This window comes from Bos indicus x Bos taurus, chromosome X (assembly GCF_003369695.1).
Source record: "Bos indicus x Bos taurus breed Angus x Brahman F1 hybrid chromosome X, Bos_hybrid_MaternalHap_v2.0, whole genome shotgun sequence".
In the NCBI taxonomy this organism is placed as follows: Eukaryota; Metazoa; Chordata; class Mammalia; order Artiodactyla; family Bovidae; genus Bos; species Bos indicus x Bos taurus.
In genome coordinates this window covers 85629018-85656826 of record NC_040105.1, presented here as the reverse complement: position 1 = coordinate 85656826, position 27809 = coordinate 85629018, and the positions used below count along the sequence as shown (strand labels likewise).

Here is a 27809-nt window from a genome sequence, read left to right as displayed (position 1 = left end):
TTCTGTGATAGCATTAATTTAGCTGGTATTAAGAGTTTGAGGGAATTTAGTCTGGATGGAGTCTTCCCTGGTGGCTCAGATGGTAAAAGCGTCTGCCTACAATGCGGGAGACCCGGGTTCAATCCCTGTGTTGGGAAGATCCCCTGGAGAAGGAAATGGCAACCCGCTCCAGTACTCTTGCCTGGAAAATCCCATGGACAGAGGAGCCTGGTAGGTACAGTCCATGGGGTTGCAAAGAGTCAGACAGGACTGAGTGACTTCACTAGTCTGGATGGAAATATGTGACAATACTTTTACTTTGTTCCCTATGCAAATTTGCCACTGAGCAGCAGATCAAAATTGAGGCCCTCTTGAAACCCATGTCAATGGCCTTCTATCCCCAGGCTCTTAAATGTCTTGGCCTAAATAGAAGCCATATATCAATGGCCATTTTCAGTGCCATGCCATTTTTGAACATTCATGGCCATGAGTAAATGCTCACTATGTACCAGACACTAGTTTAATCACCTAACATGAACTGACGGAATTAAATTTCACTGCAAGATTGCAGGCAAAGGTCGATGGTACCACTATCATCCCCATTTTATAGCTGGGGTGACTGACACAGCTGCTAAGTGTGGAACTGGGATTAAAAACCCAGGTCATCTGACTGCAAAGTTCTCACTCCTAACCATGAGGCTGTAGTGTGAGAGGGGTGTCAGGCTGAGTGTGCAAAAGCCAGGCCCTTCCATCACCAGTTACCCAGCCCAAGGTCTGTGCTGCCCAGAGTCATTCAGTCACATGACATTCCTGCACAGGATTTTTCCAAATGAACTTTTTATTAATTTAAAAATCCAGAAATACAGTGACTACATAAATAAGTACCCTATTTAGGTACATGTCCTGTGAGAAGAGTGAAAGGGTAATACTGTTATGTTATTCTTACTTGTTTACATGAGTTAACTAGAAAATGGCTACAGCTGCTAAGTGGTACTTATGGGCTTTGCTTGTTCCAAGTGTTTATGGTACAAATAAATACACAAGAAGAACCACATCCATTCCTCTCTACTAAGTACAGGCGGCTCGGCCTCTTCTCTCTCTCTGCAACACTCAACATTGGAGGGTTTCTACATTGGCCTCGCCCAGCACCCCAGCTCCTGCTTCACACGGTGCCTGGCCAAGGTGTGTCCCGGCGCCTGCAGGCAACAGTCTATCTAGGGAAGCTCCCTGGGTGTTCCCTTCAGGTTGAGCTTTCAGAGAACACCTGGGTGGGAAGGTTTTGGGGCTGAGTCATCAGAAGGGGAATCACCACTGACTTAGGATCCAATGACTTGTTTCCATGCTATGGAAATACTGCCACCTCTGGGTGGGAGACAGCAGCTGCTTAATGTTCAACCCCCCCACCCCCACCACTAATACTCTGAATGTCCTCCTTCCTTCCCCTCCCCTCCTCGAGAACAATGTGTCTGAGAGGCTGGTCCCCTGAAGGCCTGGCCACCAGGCCTCTGTGTCTCTTTGATGAGAACAGACTCCTTTATGCCAGGTTGCCATAAAGACTGGACCTTTTACATTTTTCCCTATTGGTGTCAAATAACAAAAAAATGTTCATCTTACCTATGGTCACAGAGTAGGAAAAATGGGATTTCTTGGTCCTTAATATTTAAGTATTCACTAGAGTTCATCCAGGCCCCCCTGAGGAGATAAACCTAGAGAGCAGGTTTGAGATTCCTACTGTGGAGAATTTATAGTTTTCCCTCAGAATGGATCACTTGGGCTCTGGTATTAGGCTGCAAAGAGACATTTTTGGAGCAGCCCTCACTGGGATCCATGATTCAGGTTCATGCTTGGTGCATGAGAGGAGAATGGTAGGAGGGCTTAGGATAAGGATTGGTATCAGAATCCCCATTTCCCCCAGTGAGCGATAATTCTCCTAACTGAAGCTTGGGAGGACGGAGTCCCTTTGCCAAGTAAAAACCAACTCCTGTAATTGGAGAAGAGAAACTGCCCTTTTAAGAAGCTTCTAGAATTTCATCATTTAACCAAAATTTTTGGACTAGAGAACTATGACTTCAGGACAGTAAATGAGGATTGAGCTGTTAATTGGTGAGTTTTGTCAACTTGAAAACACATGGCTGACCTTGCTGACTTCTAGCAACTCTTTCCTTAAATAATTATTTTCTTTTATGTAGACTCAGTTTCTAAAAGTTTTACTCAATTCTAACTTCTTTATGGAGGTTTAGGGTGAAAAGAGAAGTGGTGCCATAAGGTAAAAGTTCTTTTCCACCTCAGAGTGAAGGCAGCCATGAAATGGTGTTCTTATTCTTTCCCAGAATCGGTGCCATCAACAACCACATCATAGACCCAGGGCACAGCCTTCTGCTCACAACTGCTTATTTATCCTCCTGGGTGCCAACTGCCTCCAAGTTACTTAGGAGTCAGGCAAGGGAAAGAAGGGGAGAGTCTACACTAGTCGTGCCTCAGAATGAAGGCTGTAGTTCAGTATGTGTGCACGCATGCACATGTGTATGTGTACCTGTGTGTGTGTGAATATGGGAAGTCATTCTAAATTTTAAAGAGAAGAATTTCATACTAATATTTTCTCTGTACTAAAGAACTCCTACTAAGAAATTCCCTTCTCTTTCTTTCACTGGAATAGCTTTCTAGAGGTTTTGTTTACTCTTTAACCTGTAAAGAAATGTGATTCTCCCAGACACTAGAGCAGTGTTGTGGCGTCCTAGCCCTCTTCCTCCCACAGAGAATTCAAAACTCTTCTAGTCTCTTTGGAGGAGATGTTTAAGGGCTGACATACCACTCCAATAAAGGAGCAAGTTATACTGTGCACGGCGTGAATAATTGACTGCATTTGAGTTTGGGGTTTTAGGACACTGTTGACTTAAGCAAAGTAAGCCTGCAGTCCAGCTGCAGCTTAAGTTTTCTTGCTTTCCTCTATCCAATACTGTTTGTCTTGTCTAACAGTGGCCCTTTTCAGACCTTTCCAGGTACAAAACTTTGACCAAATCTTCAAGCTCCGTTCGGCACACACGACTGGAACACATCTGGCTGATCTGGGCTTCTCCTTCAGTGAAGATCTTCCACTGGCCTAAAAGGCAAACACAAAGTGGCCCAGAGACGTGAGAGGAGGGCAGAGCCAACGAGGAACAGAGCTGACGCCCCCATGCCTTCCCTGAATGCTCACGGATCCGCCAGGGGAGCTCGAAGACAGGCCTCACGAACTTTCAGCAAAGCAGACCCTGAAACACTTTCCTGGGGACAGATATGGAACATGGGTCACAGGGTCTTCATTTCAACACACAGCATTTGTCAGAGTCCCAAGAGTAAAACTTAAGTGTTATTCTTGGGATTTTTACAGTCTATTTAGTTAGCATTTAGGACTTGCTTCACCATCAGGTCATTAGCTCTTAGGTGGCAGTAGGTCAAATAAGGCACTTTGGGGACCTGTACCTGGTGCATTCCTGGGGCTTGGCTTACTCTCTGAGGCCTGAATATTAGTTTGGGTTACTTGATTGTTTACTGCTCGTTTCTTTATTCCTGCCACCCTTTGTCAAAAACTCTCCCCTCTCAGTTCCAGTGAAGTGGATGAACCTAGAGCCTGTTATACAAAGTGATGTAAGTCAGAAAGAGAAAAACCAAGAGCGTATATTAACGTGTATATACATATATATATATATATATATATATATATATATATATATAATCTAGAAAGATGGTACTGATGAACCCATTTGCAATGAAGGAATGAAGATGCAGACGGAACAGACTTATGGACACAGTGACAGAAGGAGAGAGTGGGACAAATGGAGAAGGTAGCATCGACATACATACACTACGATGTGTAAAATGCATAGCTGGTGAGAAGCTGCTGTATAACACAGGGAGCCCATCCTGGCGCTCGTGATGACCTAGGGGGGTGAGAGTGGGGGAAGGGAGGGAGGCTCAAGAGGGAGGAGACATATGTATAATTATGACTGATTTGCATTGTTATATGGCAGAAACCATCACAACATTGTAAAGCAATTTTCCTCCAAGTAAAAAATACATTAAATTACAATAAAAGCACTCTAGATATATTTAAATGGATACTAAATGCTAAGAATGAGAACATAAAAACTTGAAGGCCCTTCGCAAAGAACTGGTAAAATAGTGCTTGCTTTGTCTACTGATATATTTTAGACTGAGTCAATCTTTTTTTTTAATTGACTTGTCATTAAACTTGATTAGTATATACAAAACAAACAAACAAACAACTCTCCCCTCTGCTTTGTCTTATGCCCACATGCTGGCCTCATCCCGCCCTTAGCAAGCCTCCCCTGCTCCTATGGCTCTGCAGAGAGTTCCAGTATCACATCCACCAGGGGACCCCTCTCTGCTCTGGGTGAACACAACTGCATCCTTAACCCCTTCCAGTCCCTGTTTTCTCCCCCCTCCCCCAGAACTGTCCACATTTCCAATGTGTCCCTACCAACTTCTCCATCCTCCCTCCAGTCATGCTAACCGAGCAAGCGGTTTTGAGCGTGTACCATGTGCTGAGCGCTGGAAACCACTGGATGTCTCTGAACCATCCCTTTTCTAACTTTCCCGGTCCCTCCGGGGCATGATTTTCCTTCCCCTGCTATTATCCTGCTCTGGCAAATAGGCTTCCTAACAAAATGCCCACCTGCATACCCTCATCAGTCTTCCTTTCATCCCCATAATGTTGCCACTTGGAGAACCTCTTGTCCAAGGTCAGCAAGCTCGTCTTAATCCAGAACTGACATTGAACCTCTTTTCTTTCTCTCACCACAGGAGATCATGTCCCCCCTTCCTTATAGTCTCCCATCTTGCTGCTCCTCTCTCACTTGGATTCTTCACTTCTCCCTAGTCTCTCAGATTTGATGGGAAAGGGGAGATGGGTCATGTAAGAAAGCAGCTTCCATCGAAGCCCTGCAGTGCACCAGAATCTGACAGGCACATTATACACAGGGTCAGGCTTGCACTTCTCTGTCCCCAGGTGACCCTGCAGGATCATCTCATCACTCACTGCCTTCAGTTGCACACAGAGGAACACATCATCTACCTCCATTATACACCCGCTGTGTGTAATTATACACCCAACTGTGATGGGAAGAGTTTGCTTAAATCATCTTCCAAGTGCCCCAGTGCCTAGCACAATGCCTGGCTCACAGTATGAACAAAAATATGTTCTCTGAAATTAATTGATAATTTCAAAAGTCACATTATTGATCATGGGATCCTAGACTCTGCCTCCTTTATTCCCGACTCACAGGAACTTCCAACTCCATTTGAATTCTCCTACCGTCCAGTTAGTTGTCTACTCATCTCCCGCAGAATAAACACTTGACCTTACCAATCCTATGTCCAGCTGCCTCCTGGAAAACTCTCCTCAGATGGACTTCAAACATGTTCCAAATAAAACTCATTTTTTTTTTTTTTTACCAATTTTCATTCTCCAGTTTCCTACTGGTGAATGGTATTACTCTACATTCAATCTATAAAGTTGCTAATATTGGAGTCATTCTAAACTCATTTCTCTCTTTGCTCCTGATCTTGATGGTGTAACTTCCACCCCTCACAGGGACACCTCCTCCTCTGTCTAACTGACTTAATACAGTCTAACAGCTTCCTACAGACAATCACCAGCTCTCTCGCTAGAAACCCACTTTCCACCCTATATAGCAAGTACCACTTTCTGAAATCCAGATATGAATGCATCATTCACTTGCTTAAAAACCCCTACTGGGGTTCTCTGGTCTGGAGATCAAGTACAACTTCTTAGTGTGGCATATATATCAATTTGCCAACAAAGATCCATCTAGTCAAAGCTATGGTTTTTCCAGTAGTCATGTATGGATGTGAGAGTTGGACCATAAAGAAGGCTGAGCACCAAAGAATTAACGCTTTTGAACTGTGGTGCTGGAAAAGACTCTTGACAGTCCCTTGGACTCTAAGGAGATAAACCCAGTCAATCCTAAAGGAAATCAATCCTGAATATTTATTGAAAGGACTGATGCTGAAGCTGAAGCTCCAGTCCTTTGGCCACCTGCTGTGAAGAGCTGACTCATTGGAAAAGACCCTGATGCTGGGAAAGACTGAGGGCAGGAGAAGGGGGCGACAGAGGATGAGATGGTTGGGTGGCATCACTGACTCAACGGCCATGAATCTAAGCAAGCAAAGACAGGGAAGCCTGGTGTCCTGCAGTCAATGGGTTCATGAAGAGTCGGATGTGACTGAGCAATGGAACAACAACAACTGGCTTCTTTAGAATATGGCTTCTCAAAGTCATACATGCTTAATAAATGCATCTGAGAGCCAAGAAACATCTTTCTAAGGCACCATCTTCATACACTTGATACACTGTGTATAAGTTTGCAGCAAGTACCCATGCTCCTTGCCTGCCATCTCAACTCACTGGCTTCTTCCAGGCCCTCTACTTCCTGCCTCCAGCTTGTCTCACCTTTCTGTGCAACCCATGTGGCCTTTGTGATTCTTCATCACCCACACCCACATTTCTTGTTTGCTCCTGTCTGAATCTTCTCTTAGGATGTACCCTCTCCTTGGACTGATTTCCTGACCTGTTGCCCAGTCACACCCTTCTCTTTCAAAACCCACCTCTTCCCTGAATAAGCACACCTGGCTCTCATCTCATTGTTTTTCACAGTTTCCCCTGAACACTTAGGTATTTAACTCTTCAGAAGTATACTAATTCATAATGAACGCACTTGCATGTTCTGTCTCACCCATTAGAATTCCCAATGGATAGAAATTCTGTGCCTTTTATTCCTTTAGAAGGCCTCTCACCCCTCCCCGCACCTCCCACCCTCCCCGGTGCCTAGCAGGATCTAGTTCCAGGCTCCACCTAGCCTAGAAAGCCTAGGGAGAATCGCTAGTAGGCTTGAGTGCTTTTAAAGACACATGACCACCCAGGGCAGTTCCAAGGAGTCAAACAGAACTTTGAGACAACCCAAGAATCGATATGCAGTCATCTTCTCTCTCTCTCTCAGCCCCACCAGTGAGGTCATAGCTTTCCAGATGTGAGGTCTCCACATCTGGATAGGCCAGACCTCGGAACCTCTCAAGACGCTGGGTTTCATAACCCAGAGGAGAGAGAGAGAATAGTCTCTCTAAAGTTGATGTGGAGCATTGCTCCTGTTCAGTGAGAACACAGCCGGTACTTCAGCTGGGGAGACAAGACGTGGAACACTAGATGTGTTTTCCAAGGAGGTGAAGACAGTTGTCACTTACTCAGCGTTGTCCTGGTCACCAGCTTGAAGTGATGGAGTTCCTCAAACATCCTCTTGGAGATCTTCTCAATATGGAAGTGCTGGAGGATGCCTGAGGCCAAGCGAAAAATCAGGCAAGTGGTCAGGTGCTATCTGGAATTAGCAATGCTGTTTTCTGCTTGAGCTAAGCATATCATCTCATTACTGGGGCTTAGGAGTCTCGAGCTGGGCTGTGTAATGTGCTTAACCAGGAACTTGGTTGACTCGAGGGTTATCATTGACTGCTTTTGTTTTCTTGGCTCACTGACCTTCCCCCTGGTTCTCCAGAGGATGGAGATAAGGGAGACAGAGCTGCTGACCGTGGGACCCTTTCCTGGGGAAAGCCACGGGGAATCAAGCATGGGTGCTGGTTGGAGTTTCTGTAGCCCAAGGCAGTATTAGACATTCTGCCCTTGACCCCAGTCTGAGTTGGCTATGTCCCTGCCAAGCCACTGGGCGGTCCCCCTGGCTCAGCAGTGAGAACTTGAAGCAGGCTTTGCACATGGGTCATTTGTGTAAATGGAGAAGCCATCCCACTTCCTAAACTCCCCAGAAGGCATATTTTCCTTTGGGAAACAATCATAGCTCCTTTTGCTTTCCCTTATAAAAATGGGCAGAGTGAAAATAACCGGGCTTCCACAGTCTCAACCTTGCCCAAATAGCTTTCATCAGAATAACATGTGAACAATAGAAAACTGCCTTGCAGTTAAGAAGCAATGTTACCAGTCCACTTAAATAATCCTCCAGAGGTCTACAGGGAGCAGCGGACATGGAACCTGGGTTTTCCTCTGTCCAGCATGCACAGATCTTTGATGACCCAGTGTTGTGTACAACAGGCTCTTTAGAGGTGATAGTAACCAGTTGAAAAGCATCCACACCTCTCTGTAGGGCAATGCCAGTAGGGGAGCCAACAGAACAGTGCTTAGTCCTGGTGACTAAGGAGCTAAAGAGTTAAGAGATGGCAAACCAACATTCCTAGGTCAAAAGCAAAAATAAACAGTGCTGAGCCTTATATGTGTGTTCTAGCATATTTTTAAAGGGGTACAGAGAAGTTCCTGTTCTTTTGAGAAAGAAGGGAGACAAAAAAAGGTCCACAAATACTAGAGCAGTTGTTCCTTAAAAGATGGGTCTAAGTACTGCCTGTAGCAGCATCATCCGACTATTTGTTAGAAACACAAGTGTTTAGATACTCCCCTTGGCTGACTGCACTCAAATTTCTTGGATGGGGCAAGGTAGCTGTGTCTCACTCTAGCACCCTGCGTGATGCTGAAACATACTCGAGTTTGAGCACTCTCGAGCCTTAGGTGGGATCCAGTTGCAAAAGGATGTGCATTATTTCCAAATTGAAATGTCACCTCTACACTTGGATTCCTTGAAAACTTGACCAGACTAGATCAGCCTTAGTCTTGTAGCTATGGGATGATTTGAATAGATGTAGGTTCACAATGAACAGAACGTAGCTTTCTTGGGTAGTCAATGGGAGTAATCAGGAAAGGAATGGGACCTCATGCCTGGGATTGCCACTCCAGTGAGACTATAATTTTCTTGAGGCAAGAGGTCTCAGTATGATTCGAGACTCTGCTTGGCACTGAATGAATGCATTTTCATGTTTGTTGAGCTTCATCTTGGAAACAATAGTAGATTACATTTGGGAAGTTTACAATCCCGGCTGTACACCAGAATCACCTGTGGAGCTTTCTGAACAAACCCTTAAGCCCATCCCTACTCCTGGACAATTAGTCAGACTCTCTGTGGGTAGGATCAGGCATTTGGTATATAAAAACCTTCCCAGATGAGTCTGATGTGCAGCCAGGGTTAAGAACCACTCCTCCAGCCTTGGTTGTGTGAGAAAGACAACAAACCCCTATGGTCAATACTTACTTTTTAGCCCAGGACACAGTTAAAGGGCACAATAGCAACTGTGTGAGTCATGTGTTCATTTCTAAGCAAATGGGAAATCTTCTGACTGAAACAGGGGAACAGGTTGAAGAAATCGAAGATGAAAAACGAAGATGACCCTTCCTCTCCTTCCCTGTGTCCCCCTTACAAAAAAAAAATAATAAAAATAATAACAAGAGATTAATGTCATCTGGCTCACCTTTTCGAATGGTCCAAACGTGGACCTCTACCTGAGGTGGTCTCTCTGTCTCCAGTGCTATTTTTCTGGTGGTCTCCCCGTCCTCCATGAACACAGACTCATATACAGGCATTGTTTCTTCTCCACAAAAGTAGCCTTTGCTGTCAAAGCTTTGGCCCGGAAGTTCTTCTGGAATCAGGAAGTGAGTAGAGATTTGTCATGGTTTTCCAAAAGTCAGAGCAAACCTCTGCATTTATGTAGTCTCAGCATTCACGGCGCTGCACAAGCATCAAAAGTGGACAATCTATAAGGACATTCCTACAGGGATAGAAATCCCACCAACATTTCACTGCCCCTGTAACAGTCACTAGATCACAAAAGAGCACATGACCTTTAAGTCCACGTGATGACAGAACACTGGCCCCAAACCCACAATGGATCCACCATCACTTGAAAAGTGGAGCTTCATGAAGAGCAAGAATGTGACCAGATACAAAAGTGCTGGGCACTTAAGGGAACAGAGGATTTTCCATGCTTGGTCAGGATCATGGTTGGCTTTGCTCAGTGTTGCCAACAGAGACCCAAGGAATGGGCTGATGGAAGGCCTCAGTTAACTTCCCTAACATCATTTAGGTATACTTGGAAAACATTTATGACACTCATTTATGAGCATATACTTGCCCAAAGGATCTATCCAAATAGGGCTGACATTTCTGAATGCTCTTTGATTTGTTTTCAAGGGGAATGCTAATACCGGCTCAACACCGGTGCCAAAACCTAGATGTCAGATTAGTCATATGTGCACTATGCCAAATGAACGGTTGGAAGACACAAAAAAGTTGGTCAAATCCCTCAACTGTGGATCATTTAAAGTATAAACTAAATTGTTGGATTTCAACTTCCAGGCATAGGGATACCAGCCCCCTCACTCCTCCTGCTCTATGCTCCCCTTTCCTCAGCCCCCTACCAAAAGAAGTTGCCCTTGGTTGGTTATCAGTGAGTTAAGTTCTTACTGGCCTTGTAATGAACACCCTCCTTGGCTCTGTATTTAAAGTGTAACGCTCAAATCAGGAACAACAAAGAAAAGCTGAGGACACCCTGACAGATTTTGAATATGTGCAGAAGCCATCTGTAAGAATATCTGATGAAATCATTGGGTGTTGAGTGCTTTGGACCCGTGACTCTAATTAGGGGGATTCACTCTTACCCAATCAGACGCATCTGGACTAGAGTTTGTATTCAAATTGCTATTGCATGTCTCTTGCTGACTTGATTACCTCTCCCATTCCCACCACCATTTGGGCACTATAAGGACAAAATCCTAGTCTTCTCTGGGTGATCCCAGGTTGTACTACACAATTTGCAGATTATCCTAGAGTCAAGCTTACTTTCCCCTTTTGTCTTTCTTTTCAGTAATTTAATTACTTGGTGGGCTGGTCTTTTTTGGTGAAATGCTAGGTAATTAAGGGATGTGTGCTAGCACTTTCCAAATGAGTGGAGGGGGGAAGAGGTCACAGAGTATACAGGAACCTCTGTATATCAATTACCAGCTTTAGAATGAGAGCCTGGTTCATGTGTTAAATCCTGCTCACCAGCTATAGCTATAACTGCCCTAAGAAATCCATGAAGGGACTGCAAGTACCTACAATATGCTAAAAATTTCTCCCAGTGTCCTGAAAAGTCAGCCTGTCCCACAACCCCTCCCCTCCAAGAGCTTAATTTACTCACTACAAGGGATTGACAAACAAAAAAATCCATTAGTGATTCATCCAGGCTGGCACATGAAAATATTAAGAGTAAATAAACAGACTGTATCTTTTGAACTACCTGCTTGGCAACCTCTTCATTCCACACCCTTCACTTCAAGGTGCTTCCTGATCACTGCGTGTTCACCTACTTTCATTTCTTTCCAGGGAAGCATGACATGCCTGAATTCATTTCTGGCCATTACCACTTTCCACGAGAATGTTCATGTCCTGAGCTCTCCAGAACTAAGAAACCATTCCTTATGGAAGTGGGGATGACTGACACAGGAGATGTATCAGTATTATCCCAGCCCAAGAAACATGCTTGAAGTTTTAAGCTTTTCCTGCTATAACCCAAAAGGAATGTGTCATTATGGGAATTTTGGGTACTGGGGTGGTATGGCGGAGTTGAGAGTGAGTTGGGGAAACTTCAGGCAGTAGAAGTCCAATACAACTCCGAAGATGGCCACTGATACATAAAGCAAGGCCAGCCTCCACCAGAGCAAAGAGAGAGAGAGGTGAAACTCACATCCTACATTTTGGCCTTGCTTTGTTACTGGAGGGCCCTGCAATTGTTTGTTCTAAGAACATTTTTGACTGAATCATTTGCAAATTTTCTCTCTTTTCTGTTCTCAGCATGAATAACTGAATTTACTCTTCTTTCTTCTGTCAATCTCTTCCCTGCTCACTCCTTTATTCCTTTTCTTCTGTGTTCTGTGTCATTGTCTAAGAGGCTGAGGATGTCATGACCTTGCCTTTTTCACCCCTTCACATCATTCAGGACTCTACTCAACATCATTCTTCATAGAAGCTGACCATTACCAGTCTTTTGAAAATGCTCCACCCTGCCAGTCCCATTCACCCGATCTTTGTGTTTTTTTTCTTCCCAGTACTCAGCACCACAGAAAATTACCTTATTGTTTTGTGTTCATTCTTTCGTCTCCTGCCAGGATGTAAGGAGCATTGCTGGCAAGTAGCCTGCATCTGTCTGCTTTATCTCCCTATTCTCAGTGCCTGGAACCATGTCTTGCACACAGTAGGCACTGAATATGTGTTTCCAGATTGCATGCTGCATGACCAAGTGCATGCCCCTTGAGGCTCTGAAGTCACCTCTGTGGCTAGAGACTCTTGGAGGGATACATGACTATCAGAGGAAACTTAAAATTCACAGACACCTGTGTGTGGCCCACTGAGGGCAGGTGGCAGAATGGGACAAGACACTCTCTCCTCCATGTTGCCCAGTAAGTCTGCCATCTCTACACGTCTGAGCAGTGCAGGAAAGTGGGAAAAGCCACTCTTCCAGAGAAACAGGTTTAGTCAATAAGACTCTTTAAGATATTGTCAATTGGGATTCTGAGAGCAGTTTTAAAAAATAAAAGCCTTTATTTCTTTTTCTAGTTATAAAAGTCATACACATTTACTGTTGAAAATTTAGAAAATGCAGATAAACAAAAAGAAGAAAATAAGAATTGCCCATCATCCAGTCACCCTAAGATGGCCACTGCTACATTCTGCCATATGTCCTTCCAGTTTTTTTTTTTTTTTTGGTCTAAGAATATTATCAATGCTATTCATTAACACAAGTAGTGGGATCATAACTACATATTCTTTTGTAGCTTGTTCTTTGTACTTAATAGATGTATTGTAAGGATATTTCTGTGCCATTAAATCTTGTTCTATGGTAATTTTTAATGGCTGTATAATACACCACAGTGCAGATGTACCGCAATTTATTTAACCATTTCCATACTGGTGGACTTTCAGGTTGTTTCTAATATTTCACTATGGTAAACAGCACTGCAGTAAAAATCCTTGTTTGTATATATCTGTATGTCTCTGATCACTTTCTTTGAATTTCTAGTAGAACTGCTTAGCCAGAGAGTGTAAGGTGGGACACATGTACACCCATGGCTGATTCATGTTGATGTATGGCAAAAACCACCACAATATTGTAAAGTAATTAGCCTCCAATTAAAATAAATAATTTTTTTTTAGAAAAAGATAAGCATAAAGATTTGAATAAATGCCACTAATCTGAAACGCAACACTTGTTCTGTGTCCTGTGCTCACATCCTTTTGACTCCTTCCCTCTTATTTGAATCACCTACAACCATCCAATCCTAACCATACAAAGAAATGGGATTTGGTTTGAAGGTGTGAGATTCAAATTGGAATATTATATAGCGGGAGGGTTTAACTTACCTGGGTAGTCTAGGTAACTATTAATTTGTGTCTGAAATTATCTTGTTCTATTACTTTTACAATTCTAGGTGTTAGACCCTTGACAGGAGAGAACACTGTATTGGTGGACCTACTTCTAAGTGACACTAAAAGGCTTGGGGTTCCAGTTAGATGGTAAACTTGGAAGTTATAAGGTCATAGTGGCTGGGTGGCCGCCACGTTCCTATCCGCAGAATGTGCTCTCTCCCTGTCCCTACTAAGTATCTCTCATCATCAACCTTAATGCTCCAATCCTCCACTTCATATCAGATAGCTCCTGGCCTTCCTATCCACACATTGCCCCCTGTTCACTTTGGAAGATGAAGGTTGTTACATTAAGAAAGATTTTGTTTGTGCTATAAATCAGTGCTCCTCAAACTTTAATGAGCATTGGAATCACCTGGGCAACCTTGTTAAAATGCAGTTGGTCTGGGGTGGGACTTGAGAACTTGCCTTTCTAACTAGCTCCCAGGCACTGCTGGTCCAGAAATCATACTTTGATTAGCAAGACCATAAACCAACCGGAGCCTCCAGCAGTGGTTCCCAAAGTTGTCTGCAAATTACAGACAAGAAGGCCTGGGGGTCTTCTAAAATTCCAAACCCCAAGCTACACCTCAAATGACTTAAATCATAATCACTGGGGATGAGACATAGGTATTTTTAGAAGCTCTCTGGGGGATTCCAAGGTGCAGAGAAGTTTGGGAACCATTGGCCTACATGAAGATGCTCAAAATACATATATACATTGACTAAGTTCGTGTTTACCTGCTACTCATGAGGAATTGCCTAAATTGAATAAATGATTTAACTCTTTGCCTACATTTTAAAACATTTGTTCTTTTTTTTTTTTTTTTGAATCTATGTTTACAATAATGCTTTGCAGGTAAACATAAGAAATGACAAATTCATGTGCCTGGAAGTGACTAATTCACTCAGTCCTAGAATGTTAGAGCTGGGAAAGCCATAAGAAATCTTTTCTAACTCTCTCACTTTATAGAGAAAGAAACTGAGGCTCAGAGAGGTGAAGTGACTCATTCTAGGTACACAGGAAACCAGTGGCAGAGCCAGGGCCAGAATGCTTGATTACCAATCCAGTACTCTGTCAACCCCAATACTATGGACTGTGTTTTCCTCTAGCTCATGTGTCAAAACCACCATTTAACTAATCGATTGCCTTTATTAAAACAAACAAACAAACACTTCACATCTTCTACTGGCCTGGAAAGAACAATGGGCTGGAAGCGACCTGGGTTCCAACCTTGGTTTTATTTTCTATTTCTGTGACTGTGGGCAAGTCACTTCACTTTATACACCTTAATTTTCTTTTCTTTAATAGAGAAATGATAATATCATAGGATTTTAGTACTGGTAGGAAGCTTGGATATCAACTGATCTGGCACATTTCCAAAGTCACACAGCAGCTTAGGACCAGAACCCACTCTCCTTCCACTGTACCTCATCCATTTCTAGTCCTGTCTGCAAAAGAAAATGGAGGTAATTGTGCTTTGACAAGTTAAATGGTGATATTAACGGAGGCGGCTATTGTCCTTCCTAATAATTACAACAACCTAACTTCTCTAGGATTTAGAAAAGCAAGGTTTAAGTTCAGTCCTTATGGCTACATGGGTTCAGAGGTGTGGTAGACACAAGCAAATCCCCAGCCAATTTCTGGTAAGTCAGTGTCTTCCAAGCACCCACCTTATCAGCTCTTCAAAAGGGGAGCGAATGTAGCTCCTTATTAGCAATTAGTAGCACTATTACTGTTACAATTACATGGCAGGTTTCTGATGCTCAAAGAACATTGAGGATGACTATGTGGGGAATCTTGGTCAACCAAAGGCAGGGCTTCCAACCAACGCACCTTTTGCCTTTTTACCTGGACACACCTTGCAGCACTTTCCGTCTATTTTTTGAGGATACTTGCAGGGGTATCGATTGGGGCAGTGGATTTTCTTGCACTCTTGCTTGGTGACATTACAAGTGCACAGCACACACTCCACAATGCCAAATGCCCGGAGGTTTGGGTGCCAGGACTCGCCATGGGAATAGGTCTTTCCATTGGAAACACACACTGGAAGAGAACGCAGGATTGGAAATTAAAGGCTAGGGAGCTGAAATGGGCCCCTGTACTCAGAACCCAAGCCCTGAACCCCTTAAGACATCAAGCATCCTTCATTCTTGTTGTGGCCATAGAGATAGGTTCACAGAGCAGCTTCTGTAACCAAAAAGAGCGTGGGCCTTGTTCCACTGTCAGCAATTATTCCAGATCTTCAACAGGTCTCTGGATGCCCACAAGTGCCTGACACACAGTAGGCCATCAATAAATATCTTCTAAATGGAGGAATGAATGGATGCATGAAAGCAGAGTTCTGTGTGTCCTGGGTGTCTGATAAGGAACCTCCTAGAATGCTGCATTCAGACCTGCAGTTCCATAGAGGACTGGGATGGCCCAAGTGGATGTGCTTCTAGGGATGAAAATCTCCCAGGAAGGTTTGTTGCCCGGGGAGGCTAGAAGCAAACACTACTGCTCTTCTCAAAGTGCCGAGTTTTTCCAGATCCTGAAGCAAATCCCTTCAGGTCAAATGCTATGAGAATCTGATCTAGTAACACAGGTGGGTATGGAGAGTAATAGTGCTAGCTTACTCTCTGACATGGGAAAGAAAGTGCTGAGACAAGATTGAGAGGGAAAGGACCCACCCCTCCTGGGTAAATGGTGGAAGGTAGCTTTTTTTGCCTCTAATCTTCTGGTAACATCCCATCTCTTCATAGTGGCTGTAGAGATTTGGCTACAGTGAATCACTGCCTGCCCTCCAGCTACCTTTTGGTGATCTCACATTTATTGAGTGGAAGAGAAGTCACCAGCTCCATGTTATTTTTTTTGGGGGTGGGGCTTGTAAGAACAAGCATTTGGGCTGCAGGCCGTGGGGCCTATGAAGGGAAAGCGTCAGAGAACAACCTTCAGTGCAAACCAACCAAAACATATCTGACTCCTAAGGTAAGGCACAGAGCTAGGCTCTGATGTAAGACCTGCCCATGCTGCAAACAGAGAGGTCTGAGAATGAGTTCTCTCCTTTTGGAAAGTGCTGAGACATTCTGGAGATTTCCAGCCATGACGGGGACTGGGTGTGTTTCTCATTATTCCCATCACCTCATCATACCCGGGGAGACCTGTAGGCACTGAAATCAACAACATCTCTAGGGTGGGTCCTATCACTTAAGGCGGGGCAAGGGTGGGAGAAGGAGCCCCACTTGGGGCGTTTCTAGGAACTGACTGATTTGGCTGCAAGACAATGGCCTCAGAAGGATGACTCACTGGGCTATTTCTTTCTCTTCAAGTCCACTGGGTCACATTAGGAAATATGGATGATGTTGGCTGCCTTTTCCTATCCTCTGTAAGAGCTGTTCTAGTACTAGGCACTCTAACAGGTCAATCTATGTAAAGATTTCAAAGACCCTAAACCAGAGAGGAACCGAATTACAGAAAGATAAAGTGAGGATGGAATCACAGGACAAGATGGACCAGATGTGTTGTTCTCTCTCCTGTCCATCCCTCTTCTCTCTCCTCTCCAGAGAGTGGCATTCCCTTCTGGACAATGTGATCACGTGGGTGCAGACTCTGCTTCAGGAAAACTTAGGCTGGACCCAAGAATGATGGGGTCTTATTGTTTCTCCTCTTGGGGTCTAGCAAGGGACAGAGGAGATGTATCTCAGAGGAGTATGCTGTCAGCAGGAAGGACAGAAGCACGGCAGGCAGGACCCACAGTGATGGAGAGCCAGGTTACCTCTCCCTTAAACATTTGGACTAGGGGAATCATCCAGACCAGGTGAGAGCCTACACACTGAAAGTAATACAGTGAGATCGATTCTCTAGGGTAAAACACAGCCTTCTCCTCACCAACAAATTCTCAAGATGATTTTGAGTCATCCAGCTGGGGTGTTGGGAGTTGGAGGTGGGCACAAGTGACTCTCCAATGAACTATAATAGAAAAAGGTCAGGAGAGAACGGCTGAGTCCAAATTAATGGCGGTAACGAATAAATGTAAACCAGCTGGGGCTTTTGTAGGACATGGAGAAATGAAGGGATGAGCCTCTGCCCTGAAAATGAAGAGGTCTGTGGAAATTATGGGATTTAGGATTTTTCAAAGTCCATTTCCTCTCCTGTTTTTTAAGACTTTGAAATTCTTTCAGAGCAAATGGAATCTATTCAAGGCAATTTAAGATTGAAAATCAAACTGCATCTTTACCTAAACTCCTCCTTTAGTAAATTCATATCAGAATGCCTTGGAATTTCAAAATAATAAATTTCAAATCAAACCCAGATCAATAGTAAATATTTCCAATTCTGCTAATAGATCACCATTTTTTATTAAGAGTTTTATTTTGAATGTTCTTCTTTTAAGCCTCTTAGTTTCAAAAGCAATTAATTTTTTAAAAAATCTGTAATCTGAAATTTACATCTAACTAGTAACAGATGTGATCAACTAGCTTTGGCCTGACTAGCTTTGTTGAAATTTATAGTAGGGGTTCTTTTAACGGATTGTTTTTCACCCATGTTATTCAATCATTCGGTTTAATAATTTATTACTTTTAACCCATTCAGAGAACTGTCTTTGATTTTTCTTTTAAAGGAAACAAAACATGTTTGTGGTTTCATAATAAGGAACCAGCTGAGCTTGTGCTCTGATGAACTGGTTGACAGGATGCCTAGAAAAGTAAGAAGCAGTCAATTATTTGATTGAATTTCTCTCCCCACCCCACCACTGGTGGGGTAGGGAGGTGCGGTGCAGGGTCTCAGTGGAGAACTATGTGCAGGAGGGAATGGGGCTGTGGATTCGTGTGGGTGCCTGCTGTAGTCAGCTGGTCATCTGAGTGGGCTACACAGTGGTACTAACCTAATCAGTCTGCCTGTGGCTCAGCCAGGAGGTTTCTGGATTTCTCAATGGATTACTCATTTCTAAGCATAATCTCCTCCTATGAATTAGAATCCCTGCATGTGGAGCCTGGAATAAGTACCTTCAACAAGAGTCCCAGGAGAAGCTGGGGCAACGAGGGGTAAGAATTGCTATTTCTAAGGTTCGGATGAGAAATTTAGAAGCGTTTAGAGCTGAGTACCTTTGAAGATTGGGTGTTCGGGTGGAAAACCAACCACCTTTCATCTTGTTAAAGCCCCAGTGAACTTTCCCAAATGACTTTCAACCCCCAGGGGCATGGGATAAAATGCTGGATGGTGCATTAGATTCACAGCTTTCTCACCTTTTGTCCTTAAGGACAGATATGCCTGAAATATAAACTATGGCCTTTGGACTGACAGTCCCCTGGAGCTGCTTGTCCACGCTGGCATGGTAGACTGGATGGTAAGTGATCCATGTGGGAATGTCTGATATGCACAGGATAAAGGGTCCTTTCCTAGCTCCAGCCCTCCAAAGACTGGGGCCGCTGAGGCCCCGACTGGGTGTGGTACCAAAGAAGCCTGTCCCTTACCTTGTCCATGCTTGTGTTTGTTATTGATGACGATCTGCACGATGGTCCCCGAGGCTTGCTGCGAATCCATGAGTGCTCCCCGGTGACTTCTGGCCCCGGGAAAGCGGGGCAGACCTCCAGCCTGTCGGCTCGGTGGAGGATCATAGTGTGAGCGGTGGTAAGAATGCCTCTGTGAAATGACAAAAGGACAAACTCAGCCCCCTCCGATTCTGCCCATGAGGAGACCAAGACGAATCTAGTTACCTTAGAGGTTGTTTGATGAGTTTTGGTGATGAGCTCTAATCTTAACTCCATGTCCACCCAAACCCAATAGAGACATTGGGATGTGTAGGATGAACAACACGGGTAGCTGAGATGTCTCTCTCCTTGTAGGAGACTGGACTAGATTCACAGACTAGCCTCAAGGGAGAACATAATCCCCCAGGGTAAAGTATCTTTCCTGTTCCCAAGAATCTCACCTTTGGGTTTAAGAAGTTAGATTGTTGCCTGCAATACAAGGCAGAGTGTGATAGAGGCCAAAGGCCAAAAGATAAGGATAAAATGCTGTGTAAATTAAGACCAAGACAGAGAACTTGTAGTCGTGGAGAGTTTGTGACCTGGGCCATGAAGGGTAAGCAGACTTTTTACAGGCAGACTTGGTGAGGAATATTTCAGGCAGAGATTTCCAAGTTGAGAAGGTGTAGCAGAGAACATAGAATCCATAAAAGGGAACAGTTGGAGGATAACGTTCCAAAAGTGGGTTAGAGCCAGATCATGGAGGACTTGAAATGACAGGCTAAGGGGCGAGGACTTTATTTGGTAGGCAATAGAGGTGAGAGTATAGAAGTCTTTCAGGGATTTTCTTTTTAAGTATGGGGGGGTGGGGGAAAGCTGTGTTTCAAAACACTGAGTCCTGATAATGTGTAGGGTGAACTGGATAGGAGGAAGAGGCAGGAGGCAAGTCTCATCTGGATAAGAGGTACTGACATGCAGGCAGATGCAGGCAATGAGATGAGGTCACACAGCAGGGCACAGATACCCCAGACGTTTTATGGACAGAAGCATTGATTGTGTAGGATGATACTAGAATGTCAGCTCCAGAGGTGAAGACTTTGCTGTATCCACCGCTGTATCTCCAGTGCCTTAAAATAGTCTCCAGCCTCTAGAAGGTGCTCATCAAAGCCTTGTTGAATGGATCAAGGAAAGCTGCAGTCCCTCATGAAAGCTTAGAGTCTTGTAGTACAGATGACTCCATCACTGCTCTTTCAGCAAGGGTTCAAGACACACGATGAGTCCATATTCTGCTATGCATCCCTCATCCAGGAGATGAAGTAGAATAGGGGTAGAGGAGAATGGAATGGACATAGGCTACAACCTTAAGGCTTAAAACCAAATAATAGTGTGTTTTAGGGGTAATTGTCAGGGGTAAGAGAAGGGGGATCCCCTGAAAGAACCAGGCAATTAAAAAGGAAGATCCTTATATTCAATGACAGAAATATCAGGGAACATTGAGATGGTAGTTATGGGGTCCCCTGACCCCACCATCCCATAAAACATTTATTATAGTTATGCTCTATAGATACATATGTAGCAAATTTAGCTTTGGGAATTATTATTACTCTTCTGGTTAGGGGGTGGGAAGGCCTTGGTGGGAGAAGGAGAGAGTGAATAGGAGCTGGAGTAAGAGAAAGAGAACATTAATTTTATATCCAAGAAAAGCCCATGCTGGTACATTGCTATAAAAACTTACACAATAAGAATTTACATCAATTTATTATCATGCACACAGACAGTATTCTCAGTGCAAATATTTTTCATTCCCACAATGGCTCATATGTCTTTTTCTGCCACAATCAACTCACATTCCACAAAGGCCATTACAGACTGTTCTGTCCTTTCTAGAGTTTGGTAAAGTTTTGCCAAAGGAATACAGTTGCCAAAGAGAGGACAGTTTAGCTGGTGGGTGTCCTACTGATGCCGAAACGAGGGGGTTCAATGGGGCTAGAATTTGAGAGAGAAGATTGCTGACCCAGGATAAGCTGCAAGTACAAGGAGTTCTTTGATTCATGTGGGCAAACACAAAATGAAAAGCTCGGTACCAGGGACTCAGAGCCTGGACATATGATAAGGGTAGAAAAATGATTCATGACACACACACACAAAAACCTCAGGAGTTTTGATCAGAGGCCAGCCCAGCTCTCTCCAAACCTCATCTCTTTTAAGACTTGTTTTACAGACAGAGAAACTGAGGCCAAGAAGAAGAGGGACTTAATCTGGGGCAAGAGTGAAGACCGAGTTTTGGGAGATGGCAGAAGAGTGGGAGAGCAGGGCAGGAGAGAGGAAGGCTAACAGGAGGGGGACGTGAGAGAGATCATATCTGGTTAAGCTCAGGAGTCCACAAATATTTGCTTAAAAGCTGCTGCAAAGAAAAATTCTCTCCTATATAGAAGTCTGCTACAGCATTCACAACCACACACACCACTGGTCTCTACCTTGGCTGCACAGAGAATCACCTGGGGGAGCCGTAAAAATACTGATCCCACCCCCAGGGATTCTGATTGAATTGGTCTGGGGTAAGGCCTGGGCAATGAGATTTTTAGACACTCCTCAGGGAACCATAATGTGAAGCCCAGGTTGAGAATCACTGACATAAAGGATCTTCTGTTTTGGCCCCAGGGTAGGGGTAGTGATGTGTGATTTTGATTTAGGAGTAATGGTTCTTTAAGAGTCCTTCCCTTGAACAAAGGAAAGAGGCTTACCTGAGGCCTGTCTGACCTGGGAACTTAACAGGAAGGAGAAAGAGGCATTAACACCTTGGAGTTGTAAGTGAAATTGGAGCTTATCTTTAAAACCAGTCTTGAATAATAGGCTGCTTGAGGAAGCAGGTCAAAACCAGTTAGGTAGAAACAATCACAGAGCGAGGCTTTGTTTTCTTCTGCTCAATATTTTGGTATTATTTGATTTACTGACTTGCAGGATTGACAAATATCTTGGGCTTCTGAGCTGGCTGTTACACAGTTCTTTCCGGGTGTTGGAAAATCCCCCGCCATGGTAGAAGCTACCCGGGAATTTCTTCTTGGCTTGTTCCAGTATCTAAGATATATGGGCTTTTTTTGGCAGAGACAGGAAACATGAAAGTGTAGAAATGGCCTTGGAAATGCCTTCATGTTTCTGTGTCTGTGCTACAGTTTTGCAAGTGCACTCACTGTGTGTGCTAAAGAATCTGCCTGCAGGTTCGATTCCTGGGTCGGGAAGATCCCCTGGAGGAGGACACAGCAACCCACTCCAGTATTTTTGCCTAGAGAATCCCATGGACAGAGGAGCCTAGCAGGCTCCAGTCCATGGGGTTGTAAAGAATTGGGCACGACTGAAGCAACGTAGCATGAAAATGCAGGAAATGGCAACCCACTCTTGGGGTATTCTTGCCTGGGAAATTCCATGGACAGAGGAGCCTGGCAGGCTACAGTCCATGGGACCAAAAAGAATCAGACACGACTGAGGATGCGTGCACACGCATCACTGGGGAAACTGGGTAAAGTGTACACACCATCTCTCTGCGTTATCTCTTACAGTCGCAAGTGAGCCTACACAGAAAAAAAGTTTAATGTGAAAAATGTTTCTGAATGTATTCTAATCCACATAGCCACAAGCACATGACATCTTAGTCACGAGTAACCTAGTACTATCCCCGTCTGGGAGACACTCAGGCCAGTTTCCTATCCACAGCACTGTTCTGACAATGTGAATGGGACACGGATTTTTATGTGCTTCACATTGTTTGTATGCCAAATTCTTTCAGTTTTGCTAAGAATTGGTGATGGTAAATCTCTGAGTAATCTATTGGGGGCAAAATCAGAGTTTGGCTGTTGTCCAAAACAAAATTATGCTTGCTTTCATGTTTTGGCTTTCCACACTATGGCTACTTCTTTCTACTCACATACCACACACACACACACACACACACACACACACACTTCCCCTGATGGAACAAGGACCAGTTTATATAAAGTTAAGAGCTGGAAATCAAATGGAAACCATTTTAAGTTTTTACAAAGGAGTCATCACTGAATTGCAGGTTCTCCTACTTGTGCATTTTGTAAAACTTGGTAAACTGAGGGTTTTCAGCCCACTTGGCAAAATAAACCAATCAGCTCTGTTTCTGTTGACCCAAGGTTGTGATGGTTCCCTGGGAATAGGAACAGTCTACTAAAGAGCACCGTCTACTGAATCAGAAATGTGTTGTTGGGACTTCCCTGACAGTCCAGTGGTTAGGACTCCAAGCTTCCAATGCAAGGGGCATGGGTTCCATGCCTTGTCAGAGAACTAAGATCCTAAAAGCCACATAGTGCAATGCCAAAAAAAAAAAAAAATCCCACAAAGAAGGAAATGTGTTGTTAGGGTTGCCCTTCTTTCCCTCCCATGGGCCTGCAAAGGGTATTCAGAAGGGATTCTCTTACCTTCTAATAAGTTTGAAGAATTTCTCTCTGATTTGGGAGAAATTTCTATAAATCAACATTAAGGAATGGTCTGCCCTCCATCTTTACAACATACACACATACATTTCACTCCACCTTCCATGCCCATTCATTCAACACATATTTATTGGGTGCCTACTATGTGCCAGGTACATACTTTTCTGTTACTACAGATGCTATTTATTATTTAAATCATATCCCACAGTATCTATCCCTTGTAGAACAAAGGAAAATATTTATTTATAATAAAGTGGAACCATCTGGACATGCTGGCCTACCAGGCCCAAATATTTGTTTCTAAAGATAGGTCTTGACCTCCTTTGAAAATTTATAACTCTTTCAAGGTCCTGCCTTCTACATTTGACCTTTTAGCTATGGGAAGTATCGGATTAAGTCCAGTTCTGTGACTAGCAGTTTAAGAAGAACAATAAAATGAGGCTGAAATACAACGATGGAGGCAGGGCTAGCCTGTGATGAAGTCAAGAAGAAATGAAAATTAATGGCATTACTAGCAAAACCACCGAGTGGGCCACAGTGCTTAGTGTTGGGGGCTAAGGCACCCAGCTTAAGGTGACTGAGACCTAAATTTGGCTTAGAATGGCATCTGGTTGGCAGTGACTAACTTAGCTACTCTCAATATCATACCATGATAAAAAAAAAAAAAAATTGGGGCTGAGAAAAAAGTGAAGTTCACAACACAGAACAGGGAGACTGATATCCTCTCCTATCAGGATCTGGAAGGAATCTCACTTAGTATAAAGCTGGTATATTGCTGGATGGAGAAAATCCTTCCTTGGGGTCTATAGGAACCCGCAAACTGAAAAGCCCACTCTCTCTTGCAGGAATGCTGTTTTTTCAAGACATCCAGAGTATTCTCCACTCCACCCACAAATCCTTCTTCACTCATTTGGAAACAGGAATGTCTTGAAAAGAATATGACCTCGCAATAAAACAAATGCAAATCCTTTAATCTCACTGCTGAGGGCGTTGGCAAGCTGGGGACATGAAGTCAGAAGTGGCACATGTGATGACCTTTGCCACACTGAGATGTTGTGTTGGTACTCATTATTTTATTAGGTCCTGGATCAACACCTTCTCCACACCCTCATGATTCTTGGGCCTGACCTATAATTCCTTACCGTATATACAATGTCTGTTGAGAACTAATTCCTAAAATTTTCAAAATCATTTAAATTTATTACAAAACTAATTCATGCTCATTGAAATATATCAAATAATACAGAAGATACAACACAAAGGTGGCGCTAGTGTTAAAGAACCCACCCACCAATGAAGGAGACCTAAGAGGCACTGGTTCCATCCCTGCGTTGGGAAGAGCCCTGGAGGAGGGCATAGCAACCCACTCCAGTATCCTTGCCTCAAGAATCCCAAGGGCAGAAAAGCCTGGTGGGCTATAGTCCATGGGGTCTCAAAGAGTTGGACACAACTGAAATAACTGAGCATAGAGCATGCACGCAGCTTTCTTCCTGCCCACTTGCACCCCTTTGAGAGTATCACTCTTAATACCTTGGTATATAATCTTCTAGATCTTTTAATATGCATTTACATATGTGCACAGACAATTTTTACAGAAGTAAATGACAGTATACATTGTATCCTGTTTGTTTGTTGTTGTTGTATGTTGTATTGTATATTGTTTGTTTACAGACTGTATCTTGGCGCTCCCTCCACTTTACTGCCTTTTGATGTTCAGTACCACATTCTTTTTAACAACTGTATGATGTCCCATAGGCTGGGTTTATTTAACCAAGCCCCTAGAGATAGCCTTTAGGCTGTCTCCTTTTGTCTTGCTTTTATGAAAATAATTCTACATTGACTGCTCTGTTTACTTCTATTGTGGGCTTCCCATGTGGTGCTAGCAGTAAAGAATCCGTCTGCCAATGCAGGAGACACAGGAGATGTGGGTTTGATCCCTGGGTCAGGAAGATCCCCTGGAGGAGGAAATCGCAACCCACTCCAGTATTCTTTCCTGGGAAATCCCATGAACAGAGGAGCCTGGTGGGCTACAGTCCATGGGGCTGCAAAGAGTCAGACACGACTGAAGTGACTGAGCACACATACTTCTATTGTAGAAGGGTATGATGAATAGGTGAGCCCATCCTTTGGGCATAGGTACCTTGGACATGTTCACATAAACCCTTCCCTAAGTCGTAGGCTCCCAGTCATACAGCTGGAAGAGAGGAAGGGTAGCAGCCAGATTCCCTTCCTCTACCTGCAGCATCTTCTCGTTTTCCCTCTTGGTGCTAATCTCAAAATAACTCTTAGGAGTGGTCATCTCTCTCTATGTATAGTCATAGCATCTCTTATTCCTTTTTATTTTCAAATAATTAACAAGAAAGAAACCCTCCAATAAATATATGTTTAAATACAGTGACACTCCAATTCTCTAAAAATCAGCAAGGGAGATGGTCCAGTTCAAATGATCTATCATATTTTGATAATAAGATTCTTATTTTGTACTTTTTGTGCATTTTTTATGAAATTAAAGATTCTTTAAATTCTACAATGCTTTACCATTTTCAAAAGTTGCACACTCATGATTTCATACAATCACATATGGACTCTATATATAAAGTCCCAAAATATGATAGATCATTTGAACTGGACTATCTGCCTTGCTGATTTTTAGAGAATTGGAGTGTCACTGTACTTAAACATATATTTATTGGAGGGTTTCTTTCTTGTTAATTATTTCAAAATAAAAAGGAATAAGAGATGCTATGACTATACATAGAGAGAGATGACCGCTCCTAAGAGTTATTTTGAGATTAGCACCAAGAGGGAAAACGAGAAGATGCTGCAGGTAGAGGAAGGGAATCTGGCTGCTACCCTTCCTCTCTTCCAGCTGTATGACTGGGAGCCTACGACTTAGGGAAGGGTTTATGTGAACATGTCCAAGGTACCTATGCCCAAAGGATGGGCTCACCTACCTTGCAATCCCACAGAAGGTCCTCACTGTTGAGCTAGGGGTAGTGATTTGCCTTCCTTACAGAAGACAAATATTTGGCAAGTCATCCTGAAAGGATGACTTCTAATTTAGACGAAGGGTGCCTAAAGGCTGGGCTATGATTTTTTGTATTCATGTCCTGGCCTCGGTTACCAATTACACAACACACTTAAATGGTTCCAGGTTGGTGATGATGGCATTCAAATTTCTGAGGACAGGGATGAAAAATGGTGTTAGAGATAGGTCCTTTTATGGAATTGCTGGGACAGTAGCCATGGAGGGAGGGCAGTCTGGCCTGATGCTGTGAAGTCTTGAATTATTTGAGCTATTCACACTTACTGCTTCTCTGTTGGCAGGTTGCCTGAAGATATCACCATCAGAATGTTCCCACGACAATTCTCCATCCCCTGTTTATGAAAAAGAAATAATCATATATACATAAAAGGGAAAAATATCACCCTTGTGACCCAGTAACCCTTTGGGTTCTATGATCCCAAAGTTCTTTAGACATTGTAGCCATTGTGGCTTTCTTTGAACAGCAATGCTGAAAGACTTCTGCCTGGGTGTGCCTCATTTTTCAAGACAACTTCAAAGAAAGTTGCCACTTTCTAAAATAGACCATCCAGCAATATTACACAGAATTTGGAAAATGAAAGGGAAAATCATCACTTTCCACTGTAATATAGCCATCATCGTCACTTCTGCTTATTTTATTCTGAAGACAGTTAAGTATTTTACAGGTCATATTCAACTTGTGTTTAAACTACGCTTAAAGAATGAGAGTTTTGTGAATTTGGTCTGTCATGATTTGTTAAATTCACCATTATGTCTCTAAGAAGGTACAACTTGATCTGAAAGTTAACGTAAAACTTGCTGTGGTTGGAGTGTTTACACAACCCATATCTTCTATTTTTGCCTGAAACACCTTTCTCTGGGTCTCCACGACCCAAGTTTTGAACAGTGAACCCCTATCATTTTAGTTGCTTCTAGACTAATTGCTTTTAGGGTAAAGATTCTACTTTCAGCCTTGAGAAAGGCAAATGCACAACAGATATGGATATTCCTCAGCTAATTAAATATAAAAAAAATAAGAGAATAATCTCCAAAAATATTGCCTTGTGTTATCTATGTCCAAGTAAGCAGATGGGAAGAGCTTAGTCTTAGAGATATTTGCATCACTCTAAATGAGTACTATTTGTGTGTGTGTGTGTGTGTGTGTGAGAGAGAGAGAGAGAGAGAGAGAGAGAGAGAGAGAGTGTGTGTGTGTGTGTGTGTACCTGGTTGAAAATAAACCCAATATCTATTCAATCATATATCTCATGGGATAACAAGGAATACAAAAATATATAAACATTAAGAATTTTCTACCCTAATTAATCTCCCAAAATTTTGAAACCTAACTCTAATGAGTAACATGTTACTGGTTCAAGTACTTTTACTGGTTTAGGGCTGGTAAAAGACCTCAAAATTCATTTGATACCAATATTATCACTGAGCAGTGACATAAAACAAAGCATGGCTTTAACCCTCCATGATTCAAAGATCATCTCTTGGAAAAAAATTATGAATGTTGAAGACTTAACTGTGATTTCTAGGTTTATCTTCCTA

The 27809-nt window shown here is 43.2% G+C and overlaps 1 protein-coding gene across 8 annotated transcripts in view; it reads right to left on the bottom strand.

Annotated features, from left to right (window-relative positions):
* Positions 1 to 797: 797 nt before the first annotated feature.
* The window catches only part of CHRDL1 (chordin like 1), a 135303-nt gene continuing 108291 nt past the window's right edge, over positions 798 to 27809 (bottom strand). For 5 of the 8 annotated variants that reach the window (XM_027535206.1, XM_027535202.1, XM_027535205.1 and 2 more), the window contains 6 exons: positions 26541 to 26608; positions 18780 to 18948; positions 15160 to 15369; positions 9355 to 9522; positions 7240 to 7329; positions 798 to 3079 (listed from right to left, as the gene is read on the bottom strand). In XM_027535206.1, coding sequence (XP_027391007.1) covers positions 2949 to 3079; positions 7240 to 7329; positions 9355 to 9522; positions 15160 to 15369; positions 18780 to 18948; positions 26541 to 26608 — 836 coding nt within the window. In that variant the 3' untranslated portion in view covers positions 798 to 2948. The remainder of the gene's footprint in view (positions 3080 to 7239; positions 7330 to 9354; positions 9523 to 15159; positions 15370 to 18779; positions 18949 to 26540; positions 26609 to 27809) is intronic. The other 3 variants (XM_027535207.1, XM_027535208.1, XM_027535209.1) reach the window with 1 other exon arrangement.